Source organism: Balaenoptera borealis (assembly GCF_965194805.1).
Source record: "Balaenoptera borealis genome assembly, chromosome: X".
NCBI classification, from domain to species: Eukaryota; Metazoa; Chordata; class Mammalia; order Artiodactyla; family Balaenopteridae; genus Balaenoptera; species Balaenoptera borealis.
Window position 1 is genome coordinate 94,373,837 of NC_138881.1, and position 20,135 is coordinate 94,393,971.

Consider the following 20,135-nt stretch of genomic DNA (forward strand, 5'->3'; position numbering starts at 1 on the left):
CGCCTCCTCTTTCTGTGCCCTTTCCTCCCTCCCTCTCCATCAACCTCTTCACAAGCCCAGTACCTTGTGTTCTGTTAATAAAACCCTATCTGAGAAAAATATTCAATTTGTCAATTATGCCTGAGGGTGAATAAGATACGTAGGTGTTCCCTCTCCCAGAGAGTAGCTGCACATCAACCTACGGAGGGAGAAGAGCTACACTGTCCAAGGAATTGCAGGCAGCAGGTAGAGGTATTTTCAAGGAACCCACACGGAGTCTTCCTTGGGCCTCTGAAATCACAGCACTAGAAGTGACCACCTATGCCGTTGGCACAGACTGACCTTGGCCAAAGCATGGTAAGCATAAAGAGTCCATTTGATTCCTGCTCAGCTCTGGAAGGGAGATCTGAGATCTTATATGTTGCAAATGTGCTGTGCTGTTAGTTATGGTGTTTCCATCATACATTGATTCTCAGCTTCCTCATCTATAAAATTAAGGGGTCGGATAAAATATAAAATAATGTCGAAGTTTTTCTGCCAGCTTGGACATTTTGTGGTTATATGATCATCGGTTCAATGCTTTAAAAAAAAAAAAAAGAGAGAGAGAGAGAATGTCAGCCAGAAATATTGAAATCAAATTTTATTTTTGGAAAATGACATTACACACATCTTGCAAATGTACACAGAAATGAGAATGAAATGAAGAACAGAGCTTGAGAGCCAAAATGATTGCAAGAGCAGCTCTGTGGCTGCCCCGTATTGAACGCTGTGAATCCGCAGCGTTCACAGTTCACAACACATTACACACATGGGGAACTTCTCTAGACTTTGAAGTCCTCTGACCAAAGAAAGCCCTCATCAAATTGTGGAGGGAGGAAGAGGGATATTAACAGGCACAGGAGATGAAAAGGGTCTGCTCCAGCTGGTTTACATGGGCCTCGCCAAACCTATCAGTTCAAGTGGGAACAGCAAACCATAAAGGAAGATGCCTTCTTGGAACACTGCTCTTGAATCACAGCCTAAGAGCGGGCTAGGCATTGCGTGCGAAACCAACAGCAATGCATATAAACCCATGTCCTTGTCTTTTCTGGCTATAACTATTCTAAAGGGGCAGCTAAAAATCCCTAAATATCTATCGTCTTTCTCTGTTTTCCTTTTCTGTTTTAGAAATAATTATTGGTCATTGGTCAAGCAGAGCCTTCTCAGGGCCTCTGAATATTTCAAAACTTCTGCAAGGATAAGGGACATCTTTGTCCACTGTCTTTAGATTATATGTGATTCTGAGAACTATTCAATGCTGCAGTGTCATCAAATGGCCAAAGAGGCTCCCAAGTTGCCACTGATTTTTATGCAAAGGGGAGCTGAGTCTTTGATCACAATGCCAATCTTTGGGAAATGGTCAATAACTACCGAGAGAATGTTGAGAAATATCTTCCCCCCCTTTTCGGTTTGTTTGTTCTTTGCTGACTTGACTTGGCAAAAATTATTGGCCCCTAAATCAGTTATTTACAACCGTAAGACACCTGGGAGCAGGGGGAGGGAGAAGGCAAGGGAGGGAAGAGGGACCACAAGGAAGAATATATTCTTTTCCGAGGTTAAAATGAGTTATTTAAGAAATGTGATGTACAATACCATGCATTTACTCTCCAAAGCTAGTCACTAGCAAGCTAACGCCTCTAACACTACAACCACCAATTACAGCTGTTTTGCTACAGTAACTGAGTTCTAACTACAGCTATAGGGCAGAAAGGGTGGGCTGTTTCCATTTTAAACTTTCTCCCTTGGAAAATGGCCATAAAAGCGTTTTCTGTACAAGTTTAATGGCACAAAAAGGTGACCGAAAACGTTTTCAAGAACTTACCACACATGAGAAATGCGAAATTCAATCAAAACATGCATTAGTTGTGTACAAGTCATAAGGGATCATTGGCTTCAAGCTGCAATGTATTACAGGACCATACGTTGGAGACATTTTGGTATAACCTCTTACTTGCTCAAATCCCTTTAAGAGAACTTATAAAGAAACGGCATTGGAAAGGGCATTCCATATGGCATCGCTAAGCAGTGACATTCCCAAGGGCTGTGCACCCTGTTGAATAAATTAGCACCTACAAGATGGCTTCTTTAGTTCCATTAATTACTCTTATATGGACTGCCTGCCAGGATTATGAACAATTCATGTCAATAGTAAATGTTTAGGTGGATTTAGTAACAGAAGGAAAAATACAATTCAATTATGTGACTATTTCTTTTTATATTATGGAATTGCTAAATACGCTTAACATTTAAACCAACCCCAACTGCCTATCGGTTTAACTTTAAAAAATTCAATATTTGGCAAGCCTTATGTTTATAAGGTTATTATAGAGAGCTTATTGTGTAACAGTAAAACTTTAAACAAATTGTTCCCCCACCCAACGCCAAATGACAGGAGAAATTACCTGTGGTTTCTCACTATATTATATTGCAGCTTTTAAAGTTGTGAGCAAATTAAACAAAATCAATTCATAGTATTTAGCTGATATGAATCCATGGGTGGATTCTTCTGTTCAGCTGATTATTTCTCTGAGCACACTTCACTGCTCCACAAAACGGTGGACCAAAAGGAACCACAAAGTGTTCTGTACAATGCTTGGAAGGCAAAGACCCAAAGGTACGTGAGCTATAGGGAAACTGCTTCGGGGAATCACAACTGAAAATGTTGGAAGAAAGGGCCAGGATCGGATTGATTGCCACCAACAAACTTCTAACGGGACTCAGGTAGGATCAGGGCTCGTTGAGTCTGAAGATAACCTCTCATCACCAAGGCAAAATCACAGGGCTAAGAAGAGGCATATGCCCAACACCTAGATAAGGAGGAAGGAAAAAATAAAAAAGGGAGAGAATAAAAGAGAGAAGAATTGCAGAGGACAAAGGAGAGATGTTTGTAGTGTGGAAAGAGAGCGTGCTAAAACAGAGTATAAAACTGAGAGCAAATATGGTGAAATAGAGAGAGAAAGAAAAGACTAAGAGATACACAGGGGAGGTAAGGTAGAGAGCGGCAAAAAGCCATTGATTTCCTCAGGTTATTAACCCATAAATGAAGAGTTCCAGTGCCTCTAAGTCTTCGTCTTAGTTTACAAGATGTTTGCTCTGACTTCTGCTGTGCCATCTGTCCTCTCCCAACTAGTCCGTCCTTCTCATCAGGAGCAGGAAGATGCCTTAATTCCCAATGAGAATTCCATACTCCCCTAGCCCCGGGCATCCAATGTAAGACAAGATTGCTTCTGATTCCAGAAGATGTTGAAGCCTATAAACTAAGGGATAAAAAGTTAGGCAGTTAGAAGGGATGGGGGCTCAAGAGTCTTGTCATATGATAACCAGTGTCGCACTGCCTAGGCCACAGTGGGAGGCCTGCTTGGATCCTTAACAGAAAACAAGCAGGAAGAAACACCAAGACCACACTAGATCTTTGAGGATGGAGATAAGCTTGGGGACCAGGGTGGGAGACACAGAAGAGGAAGTCACCCTCTCCTGAAGAGACAGGAGGAGCAAACTTCTTTAGCCAGACATACTGAAAGACCGGCTGATGGAGAAGGAGCCTCCTGGTCTCTGAAAAGGAAAAGTGGAAAATGTTGGAGATGTATCTCCAGCCAAAAGGTAGGCGAGAGGAATCCAGGCAGTACCCTTGTTCCAGGTGGTCACAACTATAAAGAAGAGGAAATCCTGCATGGAATCATAGCACAGTGGATGAGGCTACCTATGGGGTCTCCTTCTTGGGCAGAGGCAGAAATGTGACAGCCTCAAAGTTTCATACCAGGAGAGAGACCTAGGAAGCCCAGCAATTGCAAGGCTCCGTGGCTACACAGGAGGTCTCAGGTCACTTCTGGCATATCAACGGCTAGGCCTTCATTCTATCTAGTTTCCTGGTACTCAGACATAGGACTCTAACCCCTCCCCAGTCCCAGATGAGCTTCAAAACACTGATGGTTTACTTAGGAAGCCAGCCTAGGCCTCAAAGCCAAATCTCTTAACGCAATGAAGACAGTACATGAGTGAGGCCTGGTCTTAGAAATCCAAGTGGCCCCGTGTGGCCAAGGACAAGCTCCAATGTGTTTTTTAAAAGAAATATCCATGCTTTTTATTCCCATGGCAAACTGGACAGTGAAGGAGGTCATTCAAACCCCACTGCCCCAGTGCATCAGTCTGGGGAAGTCTCTAGGCATAGATGTTTTTGAGGTGTGCTGAGTTTGGGGAACATTCTCATCAGTGTGCTGGAGCTCATCTTGGAGAATTGGGCATGCTTGTGCCCTTGTCCAAGGGAGATGCATTTTTTTTAAAGAAGATAAGCTATTTAGAAAAAAATCTGAGGGGGATTGGGGACACGTCCATCCAGAGTACTGAAGGGACTAAGAAGTAGACACAATTTTGTCCAAGGCAAGCACTGGATTGCTGGTCTAAGACTTGGGTTGGGTGATTCAAAGAAGGATCTAGAGGCTCAGACCCCTTCTTCTTGCCTTCTTCTGATAACAACACATCTCCTTTAAGGTTCCTTGGTTACTTCTGATTGAGGAGGAAAAGCAGGAAGGAGAGAGAATTTCCTGAGGACTGGGGTAAGCCCAGAAGGAGGTCTTTTGGAACTGAACTAACGAATACCTAGTTCCCAGGAAGAACCTTGCTGTGAGGAAAACTACGTCTTCAGACCTCGTTGTCCTGGTTTCTGCCATGGAAGGCCACAGGAGCAGTGTACACAAGAAGATAAGTATGGTGTGTACCAGCACATAGCTTGCTATTTTAGTGCAAACACAAGGAGTCAATGTTTAACATCAGCCAGGGTACATTTTAGTCACAAAGCCCCTTGCTTATACCTGGAAATTGTCTGCATCAGGGCAGGATGGCTATGGGGACATTGTGGATGTGGGCAACCATGACAAGGTCAGGTCATTTTCTCTAGCTAGTCTCACTCCCATATTTTAAAAGAAATCATTGCCAGTGAATGGTAGCCACACTCATTTAAAAAAAAAAATACTTAAGAGTCATCTCAGAAAGTCAGGATGAACAAAGCTATTATTCTTCCCTCCCTCCCTCCCTCCCTCCCTTTCTCCCTCCCTTCCTCCTTTCCCCTGCTCTAGGAACAAGAAACATTTTTCTCAGCCTACAAAGACCAACCAGTATGAGATGAGATGAAGTGAGCTGACAGGGGACACCAGTCTTCCCCCATCCCATCTGAACGGGGCAGGAGCTCCGGGGACTGTTCTGAGGGCTCCTCAAGGCAGGGCAGTGATCCCCTGTGTTGGATAGACAAGGTCAGCAACCCCACTGTTCCTGTTGGTCCCCAATGCCTCCTTCTCTTTGGGGACATCTGCAGTCCATGTGGATGGGAACCATGTGAATATAGGGAGAAAGAGCCGTATTAGGTTGCTGGGTGGATTTCCCACTGAGATCGGGGCAGCAGCATATGGCTCCAAGATGCAACATGACCCTGGGAAAGAATTCTCAGGAGCCTAGTGGAAGGCAATACAGTTCAGTGGGAAAAGGCCTTGGAATAAGAGCCAGGAGATGTGGGTTCTAATCCTAGCTCTGCCCCTAGCCAGCTGTGTGACCTTGGGGAAATTACTTTACCTCTGCATCTCCGTTCCTGGCCTGAAAATGAGGAATTTGGAGTAGACGATATGATCTTAAGGTTCCTTCCAGCTAGAAAACTCTATGATTCAATCTAGGCTAACACTAAAGTCCTTAAGGACACAAAGCAGTCATGCTAATGGCTATCCTTTCCAAAACAGTGAAGAGAAAAGGAACTTTTCTCTCAATTTACCCCTAGTTAACACTACTTATGAAGTTGTTCAGCCCAGCCCCATATATACATTTTCCCTTTCTTTGTCCCTATTTCTATTTCTGTAAGGAAGAAAAATCAGGAGGTAGGAACAAGCAACAGATGGATTGTGTGTGTGTCTGTGTGTGTGTCCAAGAGGGAGGGAGATTGGGGCGGGGGGGGGGGAGTGGCGGCAAATCCTTGCTGAGCGACGTGCTACTTGCTGACTGTGCAGAAGGTAACACAATGGGACTTTCGTAGTAAAACCGGATTGGATAAAATTGAGAACCAATGACAGGGGTGAAGGTGCTCAGTAACAACCAGATTTCTTTTTGCCTTGAAAATGGGCCAATTTAAAATGCAATTGTTAAAGGCTTGAATTTTGAACTACACCAAACTCCCCTAAAGTGGCAGTACAGAAACATTTCCTTATAATTGATTTTTTTAAAAGATAGAAATTCTATTCTTATTATAGAAGATTATTATTATAGAAGATAATAATAGGAATTCTTTGATTATTATAGAAGGTTGAAAGATCATTCTAAAGAAAATATGGCCACTGAATATTTTCTAATGGTACATATGCCACAAGCAAGGGAACGCTCAGAGGTGTAGCACAGGGCGTGGACATGAGGAAATCTGAGTTTCTCCTCTGGTCCGGCTCTTTACCAGTAGGTCGTTTAGCTGCCTCAGCCTGCATTTCATCTTAAATCGAAGGAATTGGACTAAATGAGATCTGGGGAAAGATTGTGGGTGAAATCTTTGGGGAATCGGGCCTGCAGTTTAGAAACAGACCTCCTACCACTCTCTACATCCTCCAACCCAAGTACCAATTTTTCCCAATTAACTACAAATTGCTCTGGCAGGCACTAAGCAAACCTTGAACTTCTAGAAAGAAGTAGGGGGTAAGTACAATGGGCTTCTTAATGGTTTCTAACAGCCTACGAATAAAGGAGAGGGGCAAAAAGAGGTTCTCATCATTTTGGGTTCTTCAATGACCAGTTTTACCAGGAATCAATGCTACCAACATCTGGACTTTCCTTGAACCAAAACTGTTTTATGTAGCTAAGGACACCTGAAGCTTGTCTAGGGGCATCTGATCTACCCCTTCCATCACGAGTTTCCTCCTACCCAGTGCACATCAGCAATGCCACCAAGTTGTCACTGATCCATGTCGGGGTGTCCTGTAATATCTCCTAATTATGAAGTGGCTGCACACACACACACACACACACACACACACAGCAAGCTCATTCTAGTTAAAGTGGAGGAACAAATGCAAGTCATTCAATAGCCAAACAGCAGCTTGGCTTCAAATGCTGCGCCTTTCCAACTATCTGAACAATTACAAAGAAATAAGGACATCTTCATATCTGCTAAAAGCAAACACAGAATTGGCATGCATGGCTTTCACTTGATTTAGTTGTCTTTGCCATTATGGGCTATGATTACAGACAAAAAGCAGTGTTATGAACCTGTACCTCAAAGACTGAGAACTATTTCAAATGATCAGTCCTTAGCAAAGAGAAATCCTTTCTAGTGTTAAAGACAAGTGAAAGGACTCTCTGTCTTCAGTATGAAATATCAGGATTATAGATAAAAAAGAGCTGCTTAAAATATGCCATAACATTTCATTTAAAATATAATCAGAATGTCTGGTCCACATTGAAATTATTAATGTAAGCATTAACTGTTAAAAAGTTATCAAAAGACTGATTCTATTGAATTGGCCTCTGCTATTCATTTTGTTTTTTCCTGGAGGTTTCTGTTTGGCAGTGACAGCATGATTTCTAAACTACGTTATTCTTCTGCATTTTTTTTTTTTGGTAAATTTTCTGCATGTGTTTTTTAGACAAAAGAAAAATCACCAGTTTATAAAAAAGGAGCCTGAAGAGTTTGCTCCTGAAATATAGACACGAGGTTTTATAAAAAGGATATTGGTTTCTTGCTATAAAAAGCGACCGAAAGGTGTCAGACCTGAAAACAAATTCTCACAGTGTTTTCAGTGTTAGCTGTTGACAAGGCATTCAATAGAACAGAGATAGATGGATACCGTACGGTTTGTGTTAGACAGCCTCCTAGAGGAATCAGGTATATGGAAGCCGCTGACCCCCAACTCTTATTAATTGCTTATTGATTCTAAATTGCCCCAGTGGAGATGTTGACAAGGAATTCACTGTGCTGTATAAACACTACTGAAATGTCTACAGTGTTTTCCAATTTTGCCTGGTTTCTTTAAGGTAGCCCTGCACCGGGGTCCTAAGCATCTGGTGTCAGAATGACAAGTTGCTGGTGTTTCTCCCCCTTGACAGCCAGAATTGGCGCTAAACAACAAACTGGGGGTTCAATCAGGAGTGAAGAGCCAGGCTGGGGAGCTGCCTTGCCGTCTTCCCAGGATCCTCCAGCATTCTTGAGATGGGGAGACAAGGGGCACTTGTATTTGTCACTCTTGGATTTGCCAATGAGTTTTCTTCCCCCACACACACATCTTAAGTGCCATGTATGTAAACAACTCTCTACAGAAGGAAGACTGTCATGTATGAGCAAAGCGAGACGGGGAAAAATAACGCAGGCGCCTAAGTATTCAATAGAAAGGTCATGGACTAGCACATTTTGCATCATTGGAAAGTTACCCCAAAGGATGCTTATCAATCTATCTCTTATAATTGGTAACTGTGGATCAGTGGCCCAGAGGAGAAATCACAGGAAAATAAACCCAACATATTACAGTGTGTTTTTAAAAGTAACAACAACAAAATAAAAACTTGAAAGCACCAGTAGCCCTGTTGGCCGCTTGACCAGAAGTACCCTATTGTAACGGTAAGCTTGGATTTGTACTCTGGACTCTGAATACTCTCCTCCTTCACATGGAATCGCCAAGTGAGTCTGAGTCATCCAAGGACAGAGGCAGGTACAGGTCCTGTAAGAAGATAAGAGATAAAGTTAACTCCCCTTTTCTTAACATCTTGGGCTCTGCAATGGGCAAGATTATATGGATGCTTTTTAAAAAACTAATATTTTCTCTAATTTTTATTTTGAAATAATTATAGATTCACAGGAAGTTGAAGTACAGGGAGGTAGCCTTGTACAATGTACCCTTCATTCAATTTCCCCCAGTGGTAACATCTGCAGTTTTCCATGCACTCATGTGTGTGTGTGTGTGTGTAGTGTAGTCCTATGGGACTTTACCATATGTGTATATTTGTGTGACCATCATCACAGTCAAGATACAGAACTGTAGCCTCACTAAAGGGCTCCCTCGTGCTACCCCTTTATAACTATATCCACCCCTACCCCATCCCTAAGCCTTGGCAACCAATATTCTGTTTTCCACCTCTACCATTTTGTCATTTCAGATGTTATACAAATGGAATCATACAGTATGTAACTTTTTGGGATTGGCCTTTCCCATCAGCATAATTCCCTGGAGATTCATCAAGTTGCTGCCTTTAACAGTAGTTCACTCCTTCATATTGCCGAGCAATATTCCATAGTGTGGATGTACCACAGTTTGTTTAACCATTCATCGGTTGAAGGGCATGTGGGATGATTCCAGTTTTAGGCTATTACAAATAACACAGCTATAAACATCCATGTACAGGTTTTTGGGTTAACATAGTTTTCACTTCTCTGGGATAAATGCTCAAGAGTACAACTTCTAAGTTGTGTATTATTGCATGTTTAGTTTTGTAAGAACTGCCATATGTTTTCCAGAGTGACTGTACCATTTATATTCTCACCAGAAAAGTATTAGTGATCCAGTTTATTCACATCCTCACCAGTATTTGGTGTTTTCACTACTTTTTATTTTAGCCAGTCTTGTGGGTTTGTAGTGATACCTCATTGTGGTTTTAATTTGCATTTCTCTGATGACTATGACGTTAAACATTTTTTCATGTGCATAGTTGACATCTATAATTCCTCCTGAGTTCAACTGAAGAAACAATTCCTCAGAAGTGTTTCTTCATGTCTTTTGTTCATTTTCTAATTGGATTTTTCTTATTGTTGAGTTTTAACAGTTATTTTCATATTCTATATATGGCTCTGGTTAGATATGTGGCTTGCAGTCTGTAGCTTGTCTTTTCATAACTTTTGCATGGTCTTTGACAGAGCAAAAGTTTTTAATTTTGATGAGGTCCAATTTATCCAATTTATCATTTTTTTCTTTTATGGGTTGCACTTTTGTTGTCAAATCTAAGAACTCTTGGCCTAGCCAAAGATCAGAAGATTTCCTATGTTTCCTTTCTAAATGCTTTACAGTTACATCTATAATCCATTTTTGAGTTAATTTTTACATAAGATATGAGGTTTGGGTTAGGGGTCATTTTTTTGCCTAGGGATATCTAATTGCTCCAGCACCATTTATTGAAAAAGCTATCTTTCTTCCACTGATTGACTTTTGTACCTTTGTCAAAAATCAGTTGTGGATGTGTATCAGTTGTGGGTTCATTTCAGGCTCCCAGAGAGCTGCCAGGCCCTGAACAAATGGCTAACCCAGAAAATGTACCCCATCACCTAAGTCCAATTTATTTCTTAATGCTTCCATTTCCCACCAGGAATTAGGATTCATGGCTCCAATACTGCCCCAAGCCTTGTCTATGTCTTGGGGAGATGGGATGATATGGCATTGGTTTTTTCCCACCGTTCCCAGAGCTCTATTTGGAGATCCTTGTGATTATTCCTGGACTTACTTCACCCATTGTCTAAATCAGAGCTTTTCAAATTTCTCTCTCCATCTCTCTCTCGCTTCTCTTTTAAATTCTCTATTCAAATGAAATTTTTCTTGGAAGCCAAATATATGAAATAAATAAAAGTGTAGTTGTTTTGGTTGAACCAGACATGGGGGAGGCAGAATCTCACCCATCCCCAAATGAAACACAGTTTGAAAACCACTGTTTTCATTTACATTATCAGCAAAATACTAAAGGAAACTGGAAATTTTAGGGTCAAGTCTCTGGATATTTAAGAGACTCTCTTTGGTAATGGAAACAGAGAACTTCAGTAGTGGATTGTCCAAGAAAATTAGAGAATGCAGCTTCTCCTTGAGGTAAAGGAAAAAGTGAAGATGAGGAAGGGGGACAAGAATGGGGAGGAGAGGGACTTACTTATCTAACACTGAGAATGCTTTTTGCTGAGAAAGAAGGGGCAGGAAGTCTGTTAGGCCACTTAGAATGGAAAGAGAAGTAAAGTGTATTCAGAAACTTGAGGTCTTAGTCCTGGTTAAGTAGTACTGTGACACTGAATAAGTCTTTGAGTCTTGGTTTCTTCATCAAGAAAATACAGAATGTACAATCTGTAAGGTCTCTACCAGCTCTGAGGACTCTCAAAGAAAGACTGATTCATTAAAAAACACAACAAAGGCAACTATAGCAAATAAATTCACTTCTCACCAACCCATAATCCCTACACTGTAAATCAGGGGTTGGAAAACTTGCTCTGTAAAGGGATAGACAGTAAATATTTTAGGCTCTCTTTGCTGGTCACATATGGTCTCTGTCATACAGTTTGTTTGTTTGGGTTTTGTTTCTTTTACAACGCTTTAAAGATGTAAGAAAGATTTTTTCACATCGGGGGGCCATCCAAAACGACCAGGCCATACACATGATTTGGTACCCTTGCTCTAAACTACCAAATAACATTTCTTAGAAAACTGATAAACAGGTAGGAAGTACAACACTGAGGAAACAATAGGAGGGCAATTAAAAAAACACATAAAATTGAATTGAGGCAAAGTGGCATACAATGGAGTTGCATCTCTGAAGGCATTTAGTTCTCCACAAATTGAGTAAAGTGAAAATTGAACATAGTCAAAGTATCTTTGAGCTCTAGACTTCAAGAATAGTGGAGAAAGACTCTCTGAAAATCTACTCCTACATAAATGCAGTAACACTGGAAAAAATTGTCAAAATCAACTTTTTCAGAACTCTGGAAATTAACCAAAGGCTTGCAACAATCCAAAAAATGTTTATTCAAGAAAAATGGCCTAATCTCAGTAAGAATACCGAAATTTGGGGTGCTTTAACTTGCCCTATTTCTATTCTCCCTCTCCCCAGCTCCAGGGTATCTCTGAAAACCAACAGCCTCCCAACTACAGTATCTGAAAAAAACCTAGCAGCCACTGGAGGATGCAGAATGGGCTTGGAGCTCCCCCAAATGCCCTATTCCCAGAGAACTGTCACTATTTGACCTGTCTGGTAGCTCCCACTTGTGGGGCTCTTCTTTATTTGACCTGACTCAGAGCACACTCACTGTGAACAGCCTTTTCAGGGAGCATTAATCAGCTGCAATTGTTTAAAATCACAGCTGCCTAACACGGGGGAAACCGTTGGGGCAAATGAAGCTGCTCAAAACCTTAAAAGGAAAAGCTGGAGAATTCATGTCCATAGGGGACTTTGAAAACTTCTGAAAATATTCCCAGGAATCTCTAAGGCCAGGCACGTGTTCAGGACTGGGTATATTTGAAAAGTTCTGAAAATATTCCCAGGAATCTCTAAGGCCAGGCACATGTTCAGGACTGGGTACATTCTCAGAAAAGACCTGAGAAGTTCCTAATCTCTCACCTCTGGTTGGCCTTGAGGCCCTGTGCAAACAGCAAGTGAAGGCTGAGGCAAACTGCCTGACAGAGCATTGAAATCAGGCTCCAACACACACACACACACACACACACACACACACACACACACACACACACACACAGAGCCCTTCAGCAAAGGCTGGGAGACTTATTGGATCAAAGCATTTAAGGAAATCTAGGAAAATTATCCTTCAAGAATGAAGGAGAAATCAACACATTCCCAGATAAACAAAGACAGAGCTAGCAGACATGTCCTATAAGCAATACTAAAGAGAACCCTTCAGGGAGAAATGAAAGGACAGTAGACAGCAATCCACATAAGAAATAAAGAACACTGGTAAAGGTAAATACATAGGTCAATACAAAAGAAATTATAAATTAATTTTTCTAACTCTTTTCTTCTATTATCCAATTCAAAAGACAACTGCATGGACTAGTAATTATCAAGATGTGTTGATGGACTTATTATGCATGAAGATGTAATTTGTATGTGAATAGGAGCACAAAGGGGGGGGGGAGGAACAGAGATATATCAATACAATAGCAAAAATTTTATATAAAATTGAAATTAAGTAGATTATGTTAAAATGTTAATTGTAATCCCCAGGGCAACCACTAAGAAAATAACTCGAAATAAAATTAGTAAAAATACAACAAGGGAATTAAAATGGTATACTGGAAAAATATCTAAGACAAAAAGGGCAGAAATCCAGGAGTGAAGGGACAAAAAAAAGACATAAGACATATAGAAAATAGCAAATGGCAGATGTAATTCCTAATTTACCAATAATTACATTAAACATAAGTAGATTAAACACTCAAATGAAAAGGCAGAGATTGGCAGAATGGATTTAAAAACATTCAGCGCTATGCTGTTTGAAAGAGACATAATTTACATTCAAAAACATAAATAGGTTGAAAGTAAAATGATGAAAAAGATTTGCCATGCAGTTAGTAACCAAAAGGGAACTGGAGTGGCTATACTAATATCAGAAAAAAATAGATTTTAAGACAAAACTTGTTACTAGAGACAAAGAAGAACATTTCATAATGATAAAATATAACAATTAAAACATATCTGTGCCTTAACAACAGAGCACCAAAATACATGAAGCACGAAATGATTGAATTGAAGTGAGGAATAAACAATTCAACTATAATGGTCAAAAACTTCAATACCCCACCTTCAGTAATGGATAGAATAACTAGGCAGAAGACCAACAAGGAAAGAGAAGACTTGAATGACAGACACTACAAATAATTACACATCTAATCTACTCCATCCAACAACAGCAGAATACACATTCTTCTCAAGGTCCCATGTAATGTTCTACATGACAGATCATATAACAAACATCAACAAATCCATAAAACAAATCTCAATAAATGTGAAAGGATTTAAATCATACAAAGTATGTCCTTCAACTACAGTGGAATTAAATTAGGAAGTAATAACAGAAAGATATTTGGGAAATTCACAAATATGTGGAAATTAAACAGCACACTGCTAAATAATCAGTGGGTCAAAGAAGAAATCACAAAGGAAATTAGAAAATACTGTGAGATAAAGGAAAATGAAATAACAATATACCAAAAGTTATGGGATGCAGCTAAAGCAGTGTTCAGAGGAAAATTTATATGAAAGGTTCAGAATATGCTAACTCACAGAAACAGAGAGTAGATTAGTGGTTGCCAAGGGGGTGGGTGGAGGGGGAAGAGGCTGTGACTACTGATGGGCATAGGATTTCTTTTGAAGGTGATGAATACATTCTTGCACAGCTTTATGATTATTCTAAAAACCACTAAACTGCGTACCTTAAAAAAGGTGAATTTTATCTCAATGTTATTTTAAAAAATAGTACTTTTAAAAATCCTTTACATTGACAATTGAATACTTTTTAAATTTTTTTTATTGAAGTATAGTTGATTTACAGTGTTGTGTTAATTTCTGCTATACAGCAAAGTGACTCAGTTATACACATATATTCTTTTTCATATTCTTTTGCATTATGGTTTATCACAGCATATTGAATATAGTTCCCTGTGCTATACAGTAGGACCTTGTTGTTTATCCATTCTCTATACACCAGTTTGCATCTGCTAATCCCAAACTCCTGCTCCTACCCTCTTCCACCCCCCTCCCCCTTGGCAACCACCAGTCTGTTCTCTATGTCCCTGATTCTGTTTCTGTTTCATAGACAGGTTCTGAATACTGTTTATATGATTCCTGAGCAGGTAACCCTATATAGCAATATGCATGTATCGGTGCATAGTGTATACAGTAATATTCAGTAAGTAATGATGTGTAGAAATGTAAGAGGCGGTTTTGTAGCAGTTTTGTTCTATGACTATATCGTGACCACTGATGAATTCCATAAGTTAAACTTACACATAATGCAAGTCCACTGTAATAGAAACAGCACAGGATTAAGAGCCAGGAGACCTAGGTCCTAAGCCTAACTTCCCCTTTCAGGGTCTTTGCTTCTGTATCTGAAAATTGAGGAAGATGTAGACTATAACATCTTTAAGTTTCCTTCTAGCTCTAAAATTCTATAAAATATAACTTGGATCATTACATTTTGTTTTTCTCTAGTTATACCAAAGCAAGGGAAAGGAGGCAGGCACTACCAAGTTAGTGAACTCCCTGGGCATTTTTCAGGCAGCACACAAGGGCCTTTTCATTATGGAAGCCACTTTGGGTCCCGCCACACTGAATCATTGGGCTTCAGCATTCACCCCTGTTCTGCATCATTCATGTAACAGATCCTTCAGTGTAGCTGGTTGGTTAGTGGAAATAATTATCCGAGAAAGATTGTTCCAGACTGTTATCTCAGAGGAAGAGGGGACAGGCCTGGGGGTAGAATTGGGAGGCGACTCCACTTGCAGCTGCTGTGACTTGGAATGGGTGGGGTGAGGCGCAGGCTATGGAGAAAATCCAGAGGACTAGGCCTAGGTATGACCTTCTGTACTTCTGTCCTCCATCAATTTATTTAGTATTCAAAATATATTTTCTTGTATGGGTAGAACAATGTTCAGGAAAAGGAATTATCTCAACATTCTGTTTTTGTTGATTGATATGTAGAAATACAGAAACACACATATTGCTTAACAATACAAATAATTTGCACCTGAAATTCATTTGCTTAGTCCCCTGGAGCCCTACAGAACAAAATGTTTGTAACAAATACAGCTGTGCTGGCGATACTATTGCGTTAGAGAAAACAAAAACTTGGTCTCTGGTCCAAGAAACTTATAGTCCAAAGGAAGTCAGAGAGAAGTTTTGAGAAACCTGGCTTCTAGTTTGGGTTTACTTTTTCCCAAATGTGCCCTGTGCTTTTCTGATGGTGTGGCTTTGTTCTTGTAGATTTTTGTAAAAGCTGGAATGCCCGTTCTCTTCACCAGCCATCAAAAGCCTAGCCAGGCTTCAAGGTCCCACTTAAATGTCACCTAGTCTATAAAGCTTTCGTGTCTCCCACCCTCCCACAGTCCGACGTCTTTCCTACCCTCCTTTGTGTGCTCCTGCAGTTCTTTTTTCGCTCTTGATTACACTACCAAAATCCACTTAGAGTGGTGTCTGTGATGTAAGATTCAGGACCCTGCTTTATTCATCAAACTATCTCTCTAAGCACTTACAGGATGACAGAAAAAAAAAAAAAGTCTGGAAACACAGAGGGAAATGTATATTTAAATAATGTTAGTTATGTTTCCAAATAATATGTCAAATATATTTTCCTTCAATCTCCAGGCAACTTGGCAAGCGAAATGTCTCCAAATTTAAAGCCATGAGGGCAATCACTAATCTGGAAAAAAAAAATTTTAAATAAATGAAAAAGCGTCCCTGTGTTTCTAGGCATTTTGAACATCTTTAATATGGTACCTTCTCTGAATTGTTGAATCATACTGGGGTTGTCTTTAACCTCGGCATCTCCTTTTTCTCATCTGTAAAATGGAAATGCTAACCTGCCCTATCTCTTTCACAGGGTTATCACTAGGGTAAATGAGAAAATGGCTATGCAGAAAGATAAAGCAGTATGAAAATGCAAAATGTTGTTCTCATTAACTATACCAGGATTTACTTCGTGTCCATATTGCAGCACTTGAGTATGCGGACTTTGGCTAACCTCATCGCAGCTGCATTAAAAAGGATTCTCCATGAGTTGCTTAAGAGGAGAAGCCAAGAGGCTGATTACAGCTTAGGGCCCTGCCACAACTGTCAAAAGTTACCAAAGGGATGCTGGGACTTCAAGTTTGTTTCCAATTGTGCAGGAGGAAAGTCATGGCCTCAGCCACCTGCTTCCTGTCTCCATCATGACTCACACCTTTCAGGTCCACTTGGATGGAAGTTCAGGTGAGATCTGCTTAGGCCCACTGCCCAAGGACCTCGATGGTGCTAAGGCTCAAGTAACTTTGTGAAAGGAGGAGCAAGAAGCTGAGCCTGAGCCCCAGGGGGACTGAGGCAAGGTCACAACACACTTTTTAGCTTATTCAGAAAACCCAGCTCATCCTCCATCATTGGTGGTATAAGCATGAGGCTACTGCCTCCTGATAGGATGCACTGAGCGAGATGCAACATCACTTCTATGACATTTCTTGTCCCAAATGCACAATCTGTTCACCACAAGGAAACATCAGACAAACCTAAATCGAAGGACGTTTTACCAAATAACTAGCCTGTGCTCTTCATTTCTACAATATACTGTCTTGAAGATTTTTTAGAAGACTCAAGAACTTTTCTAGATCAAAGAAGACTAAAGAGACACGACCACTGAAGGCAATGTGTGATCCTAGATTGGATCCTGGACCAGAAAAAAAGAACGCTCTTGGGGCAATTGATAAAATTTGAATATGGACGGCAGAGTATATAACAGTATTGAATCAGTGCAAACTTCCTGATTTTATAATTGTACTATGGTTATGAAAGAAAATGTCCTTATTCTTAGGAAATACATACTGAAGTATTTAGAGGTAAAAGGGCATGATGTCTTAAACAATTTCAAATGGTTAAAAAATTTAGTGAAGTGTGTGTGTGTGTGTGTGTGTGTGGAGACAGAGAGAACACAAAAAATAAAGTAAAAGGGAAAAAAATAAACTGGTGAATCTTTATAAAGAGTATACAGAAGTTCTTTGTATTAATCTTACAACTCTGTAAGTTTGAAATATCAAAGTAAAAAGTAAAAAATTAGTGAAAATTATACCAAAATCCAAATGTTTTTTAAAGTTTGCTCTAGAAAATTATATAATTTATTATTTAATGTTTGTTTGCTTAACTGCCATTAAAAAAGGGTAATTTGAAAAATAAAATGATACACTGAAAACTCAATAATACAAAGAAAATAGGCTCGGACAAGGCTGCCACCTGTAGCTTGTTCTGGTCCTTCAATGGTGAAATTCGTTTTTAGAATTGAGTCCAAAACAAAAACAAAACAAAACAAACAACCACACACACACACACACACAAAGCCTGCAAACCCAACCAGATGAAACGGTTCAACAATGCACTCACCTCAATGGGTTTATGGATGGTGGGGCCTCAGCCTAAATGAACTGAACATGTCAATTACAAAGCGGAAGGACTCAAGTGTGCAGACCAAATAAATGCCCAGGCTGCCCTCTGCCCTTTGGAGAAGGTACCGGTGGAAGGTGCTGGGGTAGGCCACACTTCCCAGAAGGAAAGTGTGGGCAGAAATGCATAGAGCAAAGACACAGTAAGAAACAGTGGAGCATCCCCAGGAGGTTCTGTGTGGACAGTAGAACAACTGAAGTAGGCTACTCCTCGTCTTGGAATGTCCACACTGACAAGCTTTGCTGCTCAGAAGAATCACTGAAAGCTGACTGCAAAAGCAATTTTCATCCATCTCACAATCTCTGGGTACCGTTGGTTACACAGACAGTTCAGCAGATCTTCCTTTGGGGAAACCAAATAGCTCAACAGAACAATTCGAAGGTTCTGGTCAGGGTCAGTACCAGAAGCTAAAGAAGTCAATAAAGGAATGGAATGGGCATTAGGAATGATGGAGCAGGTAATGGTCAAGTTAACCAGGAAATTAAAAATCCTGATGTAGAGAAAAGGAAATGAAAATAGGTGTCAGGCAGCGGTGTGCTGTTAAATGTGTAACAACCGACTTCCTGTGGGAGAAAACAACAACCTTGATTTGTACTGTTTGCTGAATTCTAGGGTGCAAATATTCCCATCATGGCTGAGCTCTAGGTACCAACACGATGTCACCGAACACAGAGTTGGGAAGCGATGTACACAATCAGCTCTCAGGAGCTAGTGCGAACTGGCTGCAGGAAACCACTGGTAGCAACCTGGGTGCCAGTCTTACGTCTGCTGCTACCTAGCTATGTCACCCCAGTAAGTAACTTCGTTCTGGGTCTCAGTTTTCTCATCTGGAAAACATCAATCTCACAAGATTATTGAGAGAATCAAATGAAACGAATTTATCTCCATCTCAGATCTCTTGTAGCTCTTACCCTCTATGGTTCTGTGATGGAGTTGGCCACATTGGTGGCTTTTTGCCTTTCTCCATCTCTCGCCAAGTCTTGTGAGCTGGGAGAAGACAAGAGAATCCTAGAGGAAGCTGCTCTAGGGTGTGGTAATCAGAGCAGAAACCACGTTCACATGGCCTCAGAGATGAGGCTGAAGGCAGTGGCCACTCCAGATTTTTGATACAGAAGAGACTTCTGGGTGGGAATCAGTTTGGAGAGCGGGGGTAGAGAATTGCTACACGTCTATTATTTTAATGGTATATTTATTGGGGATGACTTAGAGGTGTAAAGGGTGCCCAGGGCCAATGCAATGTATATATGCCCTCTCTTCCTACACTGTACCAGAATCTGCCTGGTAATGAAGAATATACAGTGAAACTAGGGCCTGTTCATACTGTGATGTCCTGCGAATCTAAAGGGAGTAACTTAGGGCTAACTTTCTTTATGTCATTTGTTGGAGCCTGGGGCCATAAGTTGCCCTCAATGCCCTCTTTGCTGTGCCCCTGAGCCGTCATTTGGTGACACTATTAGCTCAGAATGGTTATTTGGGCCCTTCATACCTCTTCCTTTTGGTTAAATATAACCAGAATTAAATAAACTGGGGGTCAGAAGAATAAATAAAAGTGACTGGAAGCTTAGCCCCTGCTGGGATACCCAGCGCTTCAAGCTAATGGACCAAACGAAGGGAAATTCTGGCCTGGATGTGCTGCTGAGGCGGATGGAAGAGAAAACCCTCACCAGCCATTCCAAAAAGTCCAAGTGCAAAGGGGTTTAGTAAGGTATAAGAGACATAATACCTTGTGCTTCCGGAGGCTGCCAGGACTGGTGGGCGTAGAGATGGGAGACTGCTTAGACTTGGGGGTAGAGAGCTGGCTGCTGGAGGTTCCGTTTGCTAGCCCAAGGCAAGAGAAAAGGAAGGGATAAAAATCAACAGCATACAAAGGAACACGTTATCCTTCCCCTCCGAAGACACTGAGAACATTCAAACGAGCTATACAGACAACCAAGTGATGTGACGAGTGGAACAAAGGTGAAAAGAAATACATTCCTCAGAAAGGCAAGAACTGAAATGCTCAGTTAATTAGATCCCCATACGGTGCAAGGCGGTAATCCACCCACCCATTCCCCCGTGCGCTTCCAATTACAGGGGTCTGGTTCTTTTCAAACCTTTTTCATATTCATTCCCAAGTCTGACCCTAGCAACATCTCCGGGAGGTAGTCTGGGAACATATTACTTTGTTTCAATTTTATAAGTGAGACAAAATTGAGGCACAAAGAGATTATGCTGCCTTACCTTAAAGG

At 40.8% G+C, this 20,135-nt stretch overlaps 1 protein-coding gene across 9 annotated transcripts in view; it reads right to left on the bottom strand.

Annotated features, from left to right (window-relative positions):
• Nucleotides 1-604: 604 nt before the first annotated feature.
• DCX (doublecortin) overlaps nt 605-20,135 on the bottom strand; it is a 365,391-nt gene continuing 345,860 nt past the window's right edge. For 6 of the 9 annotated variants that reach the window (XM_082377384.1, XM_082377385.1, XM_082377386.1 and 3 more), the window contains one exon: nt 605-19,725. In XM_082377384.1, the coding sequence (XP_082233510.1) occupies nt 19,568-19,725 (158 nt within the window). In that variant the 3' untranslated portion in view covers nt 605-19,567. The remainder of the gene's footprint in view (nt 19,726-20,135) is intronic. The other 3 variants (XM_082377383.1, XM_082377381.1, XM_082377388.1) reach the window with 2 other exon arrangements.